This window comes from Tenrec ecaudatus, chromosome 7 (assembly GCF_050624435.1).
Source record: "Tenrec ecaudatus isolate mTenEca1 chromosome 7, mTenEca1.hap1, whole genome shotgun sequence".
Taxonomy (NCBI): domain Eukaryota; kingdom Metazoa; phylum Chordata; class Mammalia; order Afrosoricida; family Tenrecidae; genus Tenrec; species Tenrec ecaudatus.
Window position 1 is genome coordinate 85544620 of NC_134536.1, and position 17415 is coordinate 85562034.

Consider the following 17415-nt stretch of genomic DNA (forward strand, 5'->3'; position numbering starts at 1 on the left):
TCCATCCCTGCAGTAGGACCTGAAAGCAGTCACAGGAGACACCTCATTTTAATCCTTACTCAGAGATTACTGGCTTGTGCTGTTTGTTCATTTCTGGAAACTATTGTCTTTGAGTGTATATGTATGTATTAGTCATTAAGGGAGAAACGAAGCAGGTCATCCAATCCTTGTTATTCTGACCTGGCTGGAAGTGGAAACTGTTATCTTTTACATTTTTAATTCTTTTATTCTTCCCTTTAATTGTTCATTTTTAATGCTTTTGAATTTAAGATAAATTATGCTCAACTCTGTGAATTTTGTGTTTTCATATTTATGCCAAAGAATCTATAGCTCCAATACTAGAAAGGAAATACATAGATTTAGGATTTCTTATAGCAGTTCTTAAAATATTAACATTTTTATGTAAAAATGTTAAAGTATGTTAATAGGTGCCTTAGCCTTGTCCCCTTGTTGAGAAGTCACTCTAGCTTTCTCTCTGATGGCTTGTTATTTTCCTGTATGCTTTTATGTTACGTATAAGACCCTTCTATATTATACAATATACAGAAAGTGTGTAAAACATAAATGTAGAGGGTCCTGTAGTTGTTACACAAACACCTTGTGTCATTTTTGCAAACCGCTTACTCCCCAAAGGTAGTTTCATAACCAGACTATACTATTTTTTCACATGTTGCTGTTTAAAATTTGCATGCTATGCTTATAAAAATACCTTAGGGGAGAACATGATGAGAAAAATATAATGCTTGGGTTATTGATGTGAAAATCTGGCAACCAACAATTGTACAACCTGGATTTAGAGACCGTTTCAGAACACACTGACACATTGAATGTTGTTGACCAAAGAATAAATGAGTTGTGACATGACATTATGAGCATTATATGTGAAGAAAGCACAAGGTTATTAATAAGAAGGAAAAAAAGCCAAGTGGATGTCAAAAGCCACTCTGAAATCTGCTATTGTTATATTTATTTTGCTGCTTATTTTATTTTAATTAATTATTTTATTGGGAGTTCTTACAGATGAAATTTCCTCTTCATGTGTAGTAGCTCAAGAAAATGGAAGAAATAATGAAGTAAACGAATTAAACAGACTATTTGAATAGGAAGCTCAGGAAGACTTAAGTAAACTATTGTAATGAAATGTACAAAAACCTGGAGTTAGAAAATGAAAAGGGAAGAATACAATCTGCATATCTCAAGCTGAAAATTGAAAAGAAATTCAAGCCTCGAGTTGCAATATTGAAAGATTCTATGGGAAAAATATTGAATGATGCAGAAGCATCAAAAAACTTATGTGGAAGAAATACCATAAAGAATGGGTTGGCATCAAACATTTAAGAGGGAGCATATGATCAAGAACAAAAGATACTGTGGAAGAAGTCCAAGGTACACTGAACACATTAGTGAAGAACAAACCTCTAGGAATTGGTGGAATACCAATTTGAAATGCTTCAACAGCTGATGAAGCACTGGAAGTACTCACTCATACATGGCAAGACATTTGGGAGATTCAAGCCAGATTCAGAAAAGGACGTGAAGCAAAGGATATCTTTATAGATATCAAATGGCTGAAAGCAGAGAATACCAGAAAGATGCTGGCTCTTATATTTTATTGACAATGAAAAGCATTTGGCTATGTGGATATTAACAGACTGTGGATAACATTGTGAAGAATGGGAATTTCAGAGTACTTCATTGTATACAGACCAAGAGGCTGCTGTTGGAATAGAACCAGGGGATACTGCATGGGTAAAATCGGGAAATGTGTGCATCCTTTCACTACACTTATTCTGTCAGTACGCTGAGCAAATATCAAAGAAGTTGTACTGTGTGAAGGAGAACATCGCATCCAGATCAGGTGGTGGCTCATTAACACTATGTACTTGGCACAGCGTTGCTTGCTGAAAGCCAAGAGGACTTGAAGCATAAAGGCTAGTCTTCTATATAGATTGCATCTCAATGCTTAAAAAAAAAAACCCTCAACACTGTAGTAGTAGACAGCAGCATAATGTAGAAGATTGAAGTGTGCTGTTAAGGATTTCATCTTGATTGAGTGTACAATTAATCCTCATGGAAACAGTAGTTCAGAAATCACACAATGTGCTTCCATTGGGTAAATCTGCACAGAAACCACTTCGAAATGTTAAAGAGCAAAGATGTCACTTTGAGGACTAAGGTGTACCTGACCTAAACTGGTATTTTCTGTCACTTCAAATGCATGTGAAAGCTGGAGGGTGAATATGGAGCACTGCAGAATAATTGATGTATTTGAATTAGTGTTGATGAAGAATATTGAAAGTACTAGCACTACCAGAAAAACAAACACAAATCTCTTGGAGGAAGTACAGCTAGAATGCTTCTTAGAGGAAGGCTAGTGAGATGTCATCTCCTATATTTGGCCATGTTACAAGTGAAACTAGTCCCTAGTGAAATACATCCTACTAGAGCAGTGGTTGTCAACCTTCTTAATGCCGTGAGCCTCATGTTGTGGTGACCCCAAACATAAAATTATGTTTATTGCTATGTCATCACTATAATTTTGCTACTGTTATGAATCAGGAGACCCCTGTGAAAGGGTCGTTCGACCCCCAAAGGGGTTGCGACCCAACCACTATACTAGAGGATCAGCAAAAAGAACAAAACTTTTGATGATAGAGATCGACACAAGTGGCTGCACCAGTGGGCTCAAACATAAAGAAAACTTTGTTGAGAATGGCCAAGATCAGGAATTATTTCTTTGTATTGTACATAGGGTTGCTATGAGTCAAAGCCAACCTAATGGCACCTAACAATGACAACTAAAGCCCATTTAACTATTATCCAGAAAAGGAAAGAAAACATTCTAGAAGGTCCCCCGCATGCTCTTTCCCAGTCATAACCTCTTCTCTTCCACTGGAGGTCATCCCTATCACTGGCATCTTTGGTTTTGTACTTGAGGCTTTTATTATTTGGGTGTGTGCGCATGTCTAAACACTAGAACTTGGTTTGTACCCCTGTTGCTACTGGATGGTGCTGTCAAGTTGGACATAGCGACCCCATAGACTACAGAACAAACACTGCCCAGCCCTGTATCATCCTCATAATCATTATATTTGAGACCATGAAGGCCATCCTCTTTCTTGCTGCTCTTCTACTTTACCAAGCCTGAAGTCCTTTTCCTGGCACGGGTCTCTTCCGAGAACTGGCCAGAGTATATGAGGTAAAGCCTTACCATTCTCCTAAGGAGTAGCATGTGCTTCCTCCAGGAGCTGTATTCACTACCGTCATTTGCCCACTAGCTGGGTGCCCTGTGGTGGACTGTGAGTTGCTGCCATGCTAAAGCCGTGCTAGTGGTATTCAGACACTCGCAGGTGAGCGGGTTTTAGCAGAGCTTCCAGACTAAGAAGAGACCACAAAGAAGAAAAAGGCCAACTCCTGCTGAGAAATCAGCCATGGAAAACCTTTTAATCTTATGTAAATGTAATTGAATTTATGTCTGTATTTAGTTTCTTTTTGTTCAATATTGTTATTTTGAAATTAATCCATGAAGTATGGAGCCTGTTCTTTTTTTATAACTATTTAATAGTCCATCAAATATAAGAGTTATGATTGTTTGGCGTTTGAAATAATTACCAATAATCACTAAACATTCTATTATGTGGGGACTTCAAAAAGTTCATGGGAAAATTGAAAACATGAAATTTTTTCAAGAACTTTTTGAAGCCTCATCATGTATGTGTTTTAGGACACATATGCACATATTTTTCTGTTGAATCTATATCTAAAATTAGAAATGCCAAATCCTAGGGGGTGCAGCAGACAAATCTGCAAATGGCCTCTTTAAACGTTTAAAAGCCAAGATGTCACCACTCTTAGGAGTAAGATCTATCTGACTCTATCCGAGTCATGGTATTTTCCAGTGCATCGCGTACATACAAACACTGGATGATAACTATGAAAGACCAAAGAAGAATGGATGCCTTTGAATTAAGGCATTGGTGAAAAATATTATATATCCATGGATAACCAGAAGAATGAACAAATTTGTCTTTGAACAAATTTGTCTTTCTAGAACCCAGAATGCTCCTTTTGTCTCATGTACTTTGGACATGTTATAAGGAGAGACCTATCCCTAGAGAGGGGACATCATGATTGGTGGAATTAGGTGGTCAGTGAAAAGGAGGAAGACCCTTAACACGTTGGATTGACCCAGGTGCAGCCACAGTGGGCTCATACGCGGAGCATGAGGACAGCACAGGACTGGGTCGTGGTTTCTCCTGTATAGGGTGTCTAGGTAACAGACCTGATTCCACGGAACTTAACATAAAGCACAGCATAGTACGCATCAGCTTAACCTATGATACAAACAGACTATATTTTTTCCACTCAGTGACTACCTCTTTCATTCTCTTAGTGGTATCTTTAAAGTTTTTTAAATTTTGAGATAATTTTTCGACTTGTTAATTCTAAATTCTGTAGATTCTTTAGATATCACATGCACAAATATATACATTCATACCATACAAAAATAATTAAAACTTTCTTATTTTCAAGGGGTTGTTTTGTTTTGTTGCAAGATGATCTGGCTTACATATATTGATTTTTATACTTTAAACATTGCGTTTTAATGTTTGAGTGTGAGATGCTGGTCTTATAAAATGAAATAGAAAATATTTCATCTTTGTGTATGTTCTGGAAAAATTTAGATGTGTTTTGATTTTTTTAAAAAACGTAATTGGTAGAATTTGCTGATGAATCTACCAGAACTTTTTGCTTTCGTTGTAAGAGTAAACTTTTTAGTAGGATAGCTAAGATTTTCAAGGTTTTTAAAAAAAAATAATTCCCATGTGGTTTCCTGTAGGTTATTTATAAGTCTATTTCACTTTAGACATGGAGATTTTCTGATGATCTCTTTGCTCTTGATTTCTGGCTGAATTATTGCATTCTGCATTATTTGATATTTGTTCACATTGATTTCTGGCTCGTTGTTCAGTGTTGGCACATGTTTTTTTTTTTCCATTCTTTTTAAAATTTTTTTTTATTTTAACAATTTATTGGGGCTGATACAATTCTTTTCACAGTTCATACATATACATACATCAATTGTATAAAGCACATCTGTACAGTCTTTGCCCTAATCATTTTTTTCTCTTTTCTTCTTTTACATTTTATTAGGGACTCAAACAACTCTTACCACAATCCATACATATACATACATCAATTGTATAAAGCACATCCATACATTCCCTGCCACAATCATTCTCAAGGCATTTGCTCTCCACTTAAGCCCCTTGCATCAGGTCCTCTTTTTTCCCCCCCCTCCCTCCCCATTCCCCCCTCCCTCATATGCCCTTGGTAATTTATACATCGTTATTTTGTCATATCTTGCCCTATTCGGGGTCTCCCTTCCCCCCTTCTCTGCTGTCCCTCTCCCAGGGAAGAGGTCACATGTGGATCCTTGTAATCAGTTCCCCCTTTCCAACCCACTCACCCTCCACTCTCCCAGCATCGTCCCTCACACCCTTGGTCCTGAAGGTATCATCCACCCTGGATTCCCTGTACCTCCAACCCTCATATGTACCAGTGTACAGCCTCTGTCCTATCCAGCCCTGCAAGGTAGAATTCGGATCATGGTAGTTGGGGGGAGGAAGCATCCAGGATCTGGGGGAAAGCTGTGTTCTTCATCGATACTACCTCACACCCTAATTAACCCATCTCCTCTCCTAAACCCCTCTATGAGGGGATCTCCATTGGCCGACACTTGGGCCTTGGGTCTCCACTCTGCACTTCCCCCTTCATTTAATATGATATATATATATACATATATACACATACATATATACATATACACATATATACACATACATACACACACTTATATCTTTTTTTTTTTTTGCATGATGCCTTATACCTGGTCCCTTGGGCACCTCGTGATCGCACTGGCCGGTGTGCTTCTTCCATGTGGGCTTATTTGCTTCTGAGCTAGATGGCCGCTTGTTCACCTTCAAGCCTTTAAGACCCCAGACACTATCTCTTTTGATAGCCGGGCACCATCAGCTTTCTTCACCACCTTTGCTTATGCACCCATTTGTCTTCAGCGATCCTATCATGGGTGTGCAGTCAATGATATGATTTTTTGTTCTTTGATGCCTGGTAACTGATCCCTTTGGGACCCCTCGATCACACAGGCTGGTGTGTTCTTCCATGTGGACTTTGTTGCTTCTGAGCTAGATGGCCGCTTGTTTATCTTCAAGCCTTTAAGACCCCAGTCACTATCTCTTTTGATAGCCGGGCACCTTCAGCTTTCTTCACCACATTTACTTGTTCACCCACTTTGGCTCCAGCCGTTGTGTCGGGAGAGTGAGCATCATAGAGTTCCAATTTAATAAAAGAAGGTATTCATGCATTGAGGGAGTGTTTGAGTAGAGGCCCAAGGTCCTTCTGCCACCTTAATACTTGACCTATAAATATAGACACATAGATCTATTTCCCCATCCTCCTATATATATTTGCATGTACATGTCTTTGTCTAGACCTCCATGAATGCCCTTTGACTCCTAGCTCTTTCCTCCATCTCCCTTGACCTTCCTCCTGCCCTACTACTATGCTTCATCGCCACCTGGGCTAGAGTATACCTCCTCTCTAAGCAACCTTATCCTTGATCATTTCCCACCAGGGTTGGCACGTGTTCTTTGTGAACATTTTCTGTATCAATGTGTCTTATGCAGCTGTTGGCTGTGGTTGCTGCATATCTTTAATGGTGTTGAATTCCTCATATTGGTACTGCTTTGTTGCTTCTTTTATGTTTCCATATTTTACTTAGATAGGAAAGTTGGGAATTTTCAAGGATTATAGATTTGTTTGTTTGGTTTCATGTTGTAAATTTATCAGTTGTTTGGTCTTACATGGTGTGCATCCATGTTAATCAGATATATATTACTTGGTTAAATTTTATTTGTCAATTTGAGGCAATTCCCTTTGCCACAATCATACTTTTTGCCATTCATCTCATTTGCTTGATAATACTATTGTTGCATGTTCTGTAATTTCTTCTTTGAATGAATGATAACTGACATTTCTGTTTGTCTACTTTGTAAAATTATTTTAAGTTCTCTGTTAATTACTTCAGCATCTTATTTACTCATTTTTGGCCTTATTCTGTGATTTATTTGTCAGCCTTTATTTCATTTAGCCAAATGTCGTTTCAAATAATTTGCTTTTACTGACCTACACAAATTCCTTACTTAAGTTTGTGTTTTTTCTTTTTTTCCTACAAAAGAACCTAGACTCTATAGAGTATTTTGTTAGCGTTTAGAAGGCAAACCACAAAAGGCTATGGTAAGTCACTTAAGGATAATAGTAAATGTCCTCATTTAATCATCTTAAGCTGATGTGGACCTAATGGAGTTATGATTGTGTTGCTGGGTGAGTATTAGATCGCTAACTGCAAGGTTGGTGATTCAATACCACCAAGCGGCTCTGTGGAAGAAAGGGGAGGCTGTCTGCTTTCTTAAATATTTGAAGCCTCAGAAACCCTTTGAGTTGTTATGAATTGGAAACAACTCGATGGCTCTGGGTGGAAAGGGCATGTGTATACTTCTCTTACGGACATATTAAGTCTCAAAGCCAAAATTATAGGTCTTCTCAATAACGTGTATTTTCTCAAATTCAAATGATGCCATCGACTCCATCTTAAGGAAACTTAAATCTATTGCATACATGGAGAATCTGCTATTTGGCTAAAACTATTGTTTTTATTTAAATCAATAATCAAGATACTGTAAGCTCTCTCAAGTTATTTCTTGCAATTAAAAATATAACATATCTGGTAGTTGATACTATAGAAATGGTCTCTAAACAGAACAGTTCCTTTTGATTAAGCTTTTGAAAAAGAACTATAGGTTCACTTTACTTTTTAAAACATTTTTCTATATCTAAAATGCCATGAATATGGAAAATGATATTCTTTTAAATGTTCACTCTGCTATGCAACAAATCCTCCCACCCCCCCCTTTGAAAGACACTTTCCTGGGGACAATTTTTGGTGGTGTCTCCTCAAGGAGACACTTTATTTAGGAAATTGAAAGCAAAAGTAACATTAGTTTTACATGTCTTTATTTTTTAAAAGCTTTAAACTTTCACTTCTCCCTAATAATACCTCCTTCTTATTGTTACTTTCCAGAAACATCCTCTTTGATGATCCTATTACAGAAACATTTATTTACAAGCATATAATTTAGGGGTTGTTAGCATCTGTGGAAGGTTATGTTAATGCCCATAACTTAAGGACAAAACAATCACTTGGAACTAAATGAGTCAAGGTTCCTATTATGAGTTATACATACAAAATATATCTATCAATTCTGACTTAATGTTTTACTCCAGGGGTTTAAAGTTTGATTGCTGTAATGTACAAACGTACCCTGGCATGACAGAATGCTGCCTGTTATTTACCAATAATTATGTGTACATTTTGGCAAAATGATTTTTTGAAAGATAAAAATAGATTTTTAAAATTGTCCTTATTTTTAGTGGGAATTTCTGTTCTCAAAGTAATACTTATCTTGTGCACACAAACCTTTAAATTATGATACACATTAAAACCCACTCAAAGGAAGGTGGTAATATAATGGTAAGTAATAAAAGGCACATGAATCAGAAAGCAGTATTTAAAAAGTGAAATATGCATGTCTATAGAGTGGATACATTTAGGAAAATTCTTGCTTTAGGGAAAGCTGGTTATTAGATATGGAGGTTAAAGAGAGGGGACCCACAAAAGAGTATACTGGGAAACTTGTGAAATGTACATGCTTAATAATTAGAGGCATATACTGATTTTAAATGACAGCCAGCTTTTATCCAGCTTTTGTTCTGTTCCTTTTCTAAAATCTATATGGACAGAGACTATTATTACTTTTAAATGGGCTATCAAGATTTCTGAGCATTTTTTCCAGGAAATAAATGATCACCCCTTTATATATAACTAGCTAATATTTGCAATAGGAGCTCTGCTGGTGTAGCAGTTAAGGATTGGACTGTGACTTGCAAGGTCGGCAATTTGAATAGTTCACCAGCTGATCTGCAGGAGAAAGATTAAGTGAAGATTCCTAGTTTGGCTCTCGTTAAGAGTCTCAGAAAGGTCACTGAGTTTCTATGGACTCCATGGCGGTGAGGTAATATTTGCAATACTAGCAGTGATTTCTGAGACATTTAAAGTTTTGTTGGTTGGAATGTCTCGTCATATGATGGCTAAGAGAATCATTTTCACTGTTGTGCTTTGAAGCTATTTCCTATACTTTCTACTTGCATCCAGAGAAAGATGCTTTTGGTAATGCTTATAACCTTCAATCATGTTGAATTGCACTATTACAAATTAGTACTTAAATGTCAAATGTTAGTAGCAGTTGTGCTCATTTGACTTAGTTTAGGCTGTTCATCAGCTAGTAACATGTTTTAAGTCTTTAATGATCTACCATATTTTTTGTATTCTAAAATGTTTTCGGCTTGTGCTTTCTTAATATTATTAGCTGCCATTGGGCTAACCCAAACTCATGGCAGATCTCATGCACAACAGAACAAAAGGCTGCCCAGTACTGTGCTGTGATTTATTTGAACTCTTGTGATCTGAAGGATTTTTCCCAACTGGTTTTGAGAAGTAGATTGCTAAATCTTTGTCTCTGGTCATTCTCTACTGAGACCTGTTCTGTATCTAAACAACACTAAAGTCTCCACTGACAGACAGAAGAATGGTAGCACTATATGAAGTGTGTTGTGAGGAGTAATCTATTTTAGATCTCATGCATAACTTACTGCCGTCGAGTCAGTGCTGGCTCATACTCGCTCAATAGGACAGAGTAGAACTGGGAAGTTCCCAGAGCTCTTTACAGGAGTAGAAAGCCCCATCTTTCTCCTGGGAGTGGCTGATGGTTTAGAACTTCTAATCTGCAAGTTTAGAACTTGCAGATCGCACCTCAAAGTGTATTACCAGTGCGCTACCAGGGGATTCTGCCACTGAACCATTCTATCAATGTCCCCTTTAATCTTGCATGTATAGCGTACAATGACCCTATTGGGTTTTCTAGGCTAACCTTATGGGTGCCGATGGCCAGGTCTTTTTCATGTGGAGTTGCGGGGTGGGTTCCAACCACCAAACTTTCAGCTAGCAGCCAAGTACTTAACCATGTTGCCACTGGGGCTCTTTCTAACCTTACTACACATTGCCACCAAGTCGATTCTGACTCCTAATGACGTTATAGGGCAGCTTTCTACTGAGGAGTTTTACAGCTCTTGTGGATTAGACACACTGACCTTGGATTTAACAGCCCAACACTTAACCCACTATGGTTCTAATTTTACTCTCCAACCTATCATTGCCGTCTTGTTGATTCCAATTCACAGTGGCCTTCCATAGGGTTTTGAAGATGAGAGATCTTGAACAGTCTCATCTTTTTCCCCTGGAGCGGTTGGTAAGTTTGATGGTGAGTTGTGGTTAGCAGCCCAATCCTTATCCCACAGGGCCACCAAGGCTCCTTCTAATCATATGAAAACCAAACCAGGTGTCATCAAGTCAATTCCAATTTATATCAACCCGGTGTAAGGTTTCTGAAGCTATAAATCTTTATAGCAGCAGATAGCCTTCTCTTTCTCCCCAAGAGCGGCTCCTGGGTTGGAAATGTAGACCTTTCAGTTAGTAGTCCAACTCTTATATGGCAGCACCAGCAGGGCTCCTTTCTAATTGTACCAGCAAAAGAAAGATTCAAACTTACTGCCATTGAGTTGATTTCAGCTCATCTTATTAGAAGGTGTCAAGTGGAAAGTAATCACACAATCACTTTACAACTGCCAACCAGTGCCAATGATTAGAAGATACCATCGAGTGGCAGAGGCATTCCCATTTCTGAGTTGCTAAACTGAATAAATGCCTCTCCTGCAATTATTAAAAGAAAGTTTTGAAAACAGTACATTTAAAAGAGGCAGTTAAAATAATCTTATGTCCTATATTTTTATGATTACATTAATGCTGTACACTGGAGATTTTCCATTTAATTGAATTTATGATTCTTACTTTCTGTGTATTCTCTGGCTTATGCAATTGATTTAGAGTCGTCTAGAGAGATTAGAATACTGCTACCCGGCTTGAACTAACTAGATTCTGAAGAGAAGTGTCTTGACCTATTGACAAGAAGTATAGGCATTTTGTTCTCTTAATTCTTGTATACAAGAGTGTTAAAACTAGAGTTGTGTCCATATACTCATGATGTCCATTAGGAAAATGGACCATTTGATAACCATTTTCTATGGTTATGGTAAAAGGTATTTTATGTTTAGATTTATTAGACCCAAGACTATTCACCATAATTATGTCCTTTCAGTACAGAGCACCACTACTAATTTGCACAAGTGCAATTCTGATGAGGCGCTCAGTCAATGTTTCAGTGTAGTAAAAAATGGTGAATCTTGTAATGGGACTAAGAAGGGAGAGATAAAACAGAAAAAGTAACCTCTACAAACTTTAAAGTTTCTCCCATCTATATAACTGTTTGTATTTCCGTGTGCATTTATTGTGTTTATAGGTAAATATTTTAAAAATGTGACTCCATAGTGCTCACAGAATAAAGTAGATGGCATTTGAGGACCTTGGTGTTCAATTCCAAACCTGATTTAGGTTTTCCTCATCCAGTAGATTATATGATTATCTAATAATAATTATGTTATTCTCTTTTACTGTTGCCATACTTGTCTACTCTTTGTGTCAAATCCTCTTCATTCTCAAGCCTTTATTTAAAACTTTCTCTTTACCTTATTTAACCTTTAAGGCTAAACCCAGATTCCAACTATTGCAAATTTTACAGATCCTTCCATAGCAAATACTTCTCACTCTACCACTTTCCCATAACAAAAACCACTCTTATCGTTCTTATCAGAGGCTGTCTTTGTGGTAAGAATTACTTTTATATCACATTCACATGTTAGATTTGGGGCTATATTATTTAGGTTTATTGCCGTGCATATTATAAACATAAAATAAAAATTTTGAAGCAAATCTTTATAGATTCTATATATGTATATATACTTACAAAAGATATCAGAATTCAGTTTTTGAAACCCTCTTATAAGGTGTTCTGCATTAAGTTTTTATTCTTACTAAGTGCTTTTTTTAACACACTCCTTTCTGAAGCATAAGTATTTCTTTGTTACTATCTCATAATGCAAAAGATAAAAAGTTACATAGGTAGATAATTTTTTCACACTACGTATTCTTTATATGGATACCCTGCATGGTGCAATTGGGTCAAGTGCGAATTGAAAGGTTTAAAGTTAAGGTCTCCTCAAAGGTGTCTTGAAGAAAGGCTTGGAAATCTACCTTTGAAAATCAGCCAATGAAAACTCTATAAATCACAGTTGTTCATCACAGTTGTCCGAATATACTACAGAGCATCTAGGTTTTTTTCATTATGCAAATTTTCACATTTATACCATTTACTTTAAAGAAAGAAAATACTATAAGTGCTATTTCTCTCTCTCTTTCTGCAGATTGCTTCCTCAGAATGTTGGCCTTCTCTATGTTGGAGGTTATGAAAGGCCCTTTGCACAAATCAAGGTAAGATGATTCATTCCCAGTTTGCTTTGCATATATATGCTTCAGTTGTTCAGAACCCACCAAAGACTTGCAAATACTATCAACATAGCAAAACACATAGGGATATTGTGACTATGACTCATTCATTTCATTTGTTTTTTACATTTTGCCTTATGATGCCATTCAAATTTTCAAAGAAATTTCCATTTTCCTGAATATAGTTAAGTTTACTCTGATTGAAGCAATTCAGTGATTAGAAGAGTACAGTGGAGAGCTTCACATAAAAACTTTCATATCCCTTTCACCATTAAAATGCTTAATTACTTTATGGAGATGTAATTGACATATAATAAACTACATTAAAAATAAACTGTACATTTGAAGTCTATTATTTTATAAATTTTGACACACACCAGGAAACCTTTAATATACTCGAGATTGTGACCATGTCCACCTTCCACAAAAGTTTTCTTGTTCTTTGAAATTCCTCCTTCCTGTCCTTCCTTGCCCCTTCAAATTCCTAAGCAACCACTGATCTTTGTTTCATATTTTTATAGGCTAACTTGCATTTTATGCAATTTTTTGTAAATGGACTCATATAATGCATACTTTTTCTCCTTTGCTGCCTGTACCTCAGCGTGATTCCTTTTAAGATTCACTGATGTTGCCTGTATGAGTAATTTATTCTTTTTTATTGCTGAGTAGTACTACATTAAATGGCTATATTACAATTGTTTCACCCATTTTATTTTTCATCTGTTGACAGATATTTTGGTTGTATTTAATTTTGCCCATTACAAATAAAGCTTCTATGGACATTTATGTACAAATCTTTGAATATATATTTTAATTTCTCTGTAAAAGGAACAGTTGATTCATGTGGTAGTTGTATGTTCAACTCTATAAGACACTGCCAAATTTTAAATATTTTAAAAGGTATTTGTTCCGTATGAGAGTGCCAGTTCTTATACATCTTCTTAAACATTTACATGGCCAATCTCTTAATTGTTAGCCATCCTAGGAGGTTTGTAGTTTTATTTTGGATTTTACTAGTGATTAATGACGTTGAACATCTCTATGTATTTCTTTGCTATTTGTATATATCGGTTGATGAAGTGAACTCAACCTGCCCCCCCCTTTATTATTTGTTTTGTGTTCTTGTTATTGAGTTTAGAGAGTTCTTTATATATATTCTGGTTGGTGATGATGATCATCTTTTTGTTGTTGGTATTATTTGTTGTCAGTTGGCTATCAAATTTACTCCCAACTAATACTAACTTTATGTAGGTACATTAAAAAAAACAACAACTCCAGACTCACTGCCATCGAGTCATGGCTGGCCCATAGTAACTCCCTGTGGGTTTCTGTGACTGTACAGTTTGTAGGAATAGAAAGCCCAGTGTTTCTCCCAAGGAACTGTTGGTGGTTTTGAATTGCTGACAGTGCTATCACAGCCAATCACCAGGGCCCCCTATCTATGGACCTATAAGTCCCTTATTAGATATGTGCTTTGCCATATTTTCTCCCAGCTATGACTTGTCTACTCATTTGCTAAATAGTGTTTCTAATATTGAGGAAATTTAATTTATTCATTTTTTTCTTTTGTTCTTATATTTAAGAATTAATGTATCCATTATCCAAAATCACATATTTTTCTAGAATTTTTATAGGTTTAGGGTTTACATTTAGGTTTATCATACTTTTGAGTTAATTTTTGATATGGCTCAGGGTGTGGATTTATTTTTCTATTGCACATGAATAGCCACTTATTTTAAAGCTATTTGTTGAAAGACTATTCTCTTCCCCAATGAAAATGTCTCTACATCTTTATTAAAAATCAGTTGACCATGTATTTTCAAAGGGGCTTAAAAATTTGTGGAAAACATATTATCTTTTAATTTCACTTTTCTACTAACTTTTTGATGCCGGTATGTGAGTCTGTTTCTGGACTTCTTACTCTGTTCTGTTGCACCGTGTTTCTATTTGTTGACCAATAGCTGTGTGTCCTTGATTATTCTAGCTGTAGAAGAAGCCTAGCTATTAGATGGTATAAAACTTTCATTTCTTTTAGCTACTCTGTATTCTTTTCATTTCTATGTGAATTTTAGAATTGGCTTATCAATGTCTTTAAAAATGCCTAGTGGGGTTTTCATCAGGATTACATAGAATCTGTAGGTCAGTTTGAAGAGAATAAAAAAGTTTTAAAATATGAATCTTTTTAAAAAAGTTTTATGTTGTATTACAGTGTTTAATTTTCAGCTTATGATCATTGCTAGTACATAAAACTAAAAATAATTACTTTTGATGTGTTGATTGAGTCCTGCAGTATTATGAAATCAATTATTATTTCTAGTAACATTTTTTGAACGTCATAGGATTTTCCCCATAAATTATGTGGTTCAAAAGTACCTAGAAATACCCTAGTATTGACCTTTAGCCTTGGCTCTGTGGAATTAGCCCTTGGAATATTTAGTATGGCTGGTCGGGGGGGTGACCAGTCCAGAAAAGACTTTCCTGGGAGGTTTTTAAGAGCCTTCCTCTTAAAAAAAAAAAAGAAAATGAGAGCTAACTGGGGGATGCTTGGCGGGGGAGTAGGTGGCTAGTGTTAAATGATGGAGGAGGACCAGGATATTGTTGATGCTGATGGTCCTCTCTGCAGAGCTGTCATCATCTAATGATCATGTAGCCTGCTAATAAAGGCAGCGTTTCTTCTCTTTTTCTGGTCTGGATCTCTTTGATTGATTCTTTTCTTCCTTTGCACTGATTAAAACCTGTAGTTCACAGAAACAGACACCCTCAGCTTCTTCCTAATCTTAGGAGGAAAACATTGAATCTTACTCCTCAAAAACTTGTTTTATAACTGGATTGGTTCCCAATAGGTTTCTTCTGAAAAAGGAAAGAAGATTATTAACAGTCAAGGAAGTTAATACAAATGGTTTTAAGATCACCCTTCTTAGTTTCTGTACATTTCCATTGTTTTCTGACAGGTCTGTATAACTTATTTTTGAGTGCTTTTTGTTTTCCTGATTTGTCATCATATTTTATTATTATGTTTTGCCTCTTTTAGTTATTGTTCTCCTATTATTTCGAAGAGAATGAATTTGAACTCCTTGTCTCCTGCACATGTGACATATATTTTTATCCTTTGAAAACAGTTATTTTTAAAAGTAAACTGAGCCTCAACAGAACACACTAGATATTTAAAAATCATGACATTTCGTCACAATGTTTGTATTTTAAATGGAAAGTTTCCTCAATTGCCATAGCAACTCTCTTTTACATGTCTCCATTAATTTAACTAAAATGAAAACATCTTCAAAAGCCCATCCATTATTAAGATCGTAGGCTATGTAGACCTTCTTGAATTTACCAGAATTCTCTGGTTCTCTAAGTAATAAGAATTTGTGTTGATTTTGGTTTTGTGCTCACCCCTCATCTTTTATATCCCTGGACCACAATGAGTGGATTTGACACAAATTCTCTTCATCCACCACCTTCACCGTCTCCTTCACTGAAGCCAGCAGCTAAGCCAGGACTCCTAAAACATTCCAAGGAGGAACATTTCTGAAAGCCCAGGGTGTTTTTTTTCTCTGTTCAGTGGTTTGGACAATCCTGTTTCTCCCTATTAGAATTGAAATAACTAAAAAGTAAGAGGCTTATATGAGAGATATTTAGGGGAGGATAGTGTGTGTGTGTGTGTGTGTGTGTGTGTACATATTTCATGGTGACTCAGAAGTATCGTGATATATATATATGTATATAATTCCTCTATCACTCATCTGATTCATCACCATAACATTTCCACTATTTGAACTGTATACTGTCTTTCCCAATACATTTAGTGACAGAAGTCAATCCTTCCTTAGCCCTTTGGAACTGGATAACCAACTCAAAAGAAAAGAGTCTATTGTTTTATAGCATTCCCTCCTCCCCACTTCTCTCATGCACTACAAAATGATATCCCTATGATTCATTGAAATTTAAAAATTATAGATTAGGGTTCTTATAAAAATCCTTTAGGGTCCAACCTGATTAATTGAATAACAAATAACAAGAAAAAAATCATTTAAATGTTTAAGGTTATGTTAGAAATTAGAGAAATTTATTTCCCAACTGACACATAGCATGAATTAATTAAATACCAATATTTATGTTTATTTTTCCTCCTTTATAGTATAATGTAATAATAATGTTTTTTAAAGCACAAGTGTTATATCTAGCCTTTAAAAGATGGACACTACTTTCCTTAAAATCATACAGTTGATTGTTTTTTAATACATCGGTCAGGATATGAAATTGCTTACTTGAAATCATTCAATAAAATAATTCTTTCATGAACATTATATTTCCTAAATGTGAGCTACTTGATGTTAGAACCTCTATACATTAAAGAGATGATTTATAAATGCATTTATTTTTAAAAAAAGACTATTTTATAGAGATTCGAAGTAGGAAAAGGAAAACACACACACAAAAAATATAATAGATATTCGAACCAATTTTGAACCAGTTCAGAAATTTGGTATAACATACCAATAATATCTATACTGTTAATATATAACATGAGTGATTCCAACTATCATATATACTTGTGCATAAGCCATGTTTTTCAGCACAGTTTTAATTCAGTTGTGGTAAAAATTAGGTGCCTTGTCTGGTACTCAGGTTGGCTTATACTTGAGTGTATACAGTATTCTTATAATCAGATATAAAATTTTGCTGAAGATTATCCAATAACAGTTGCAGCAGTACATTAACAGGGCTTTCAGGCCTGATTCAGCAGAGGATATGGAACAAGGATTATCAGTTTTGATCTCACATAGATCTTGACTGAAAACAGAATATCAGAAAAGTCT

General features: G+C 35.9%; 1 protein-coding gene across 2 annotated transcripts in view; it reads left to right on the forward strand.

Moving 5' to 3' along the window:
- Window positions 1-17415, forward strand: part of RNGTT (RNA guanylyltransferase and 5'-phosphatase) — a 258807-nt gene that overhangs the window by 190366 nt on the left and 51026 nt on the right. For both annotated transcript variants that reach the window (XM_075554782.1, XM_075554783.1), the window contains exon 14: window positions 12514-12580. In XM_075554782.1, the coding sequence (XP_075410897.1) occupies window positions 12514-12580 (67 nt within the window). The remainder of the gene's footprint in view (window positions 1-12513; window positions 12581-17415) is intronic.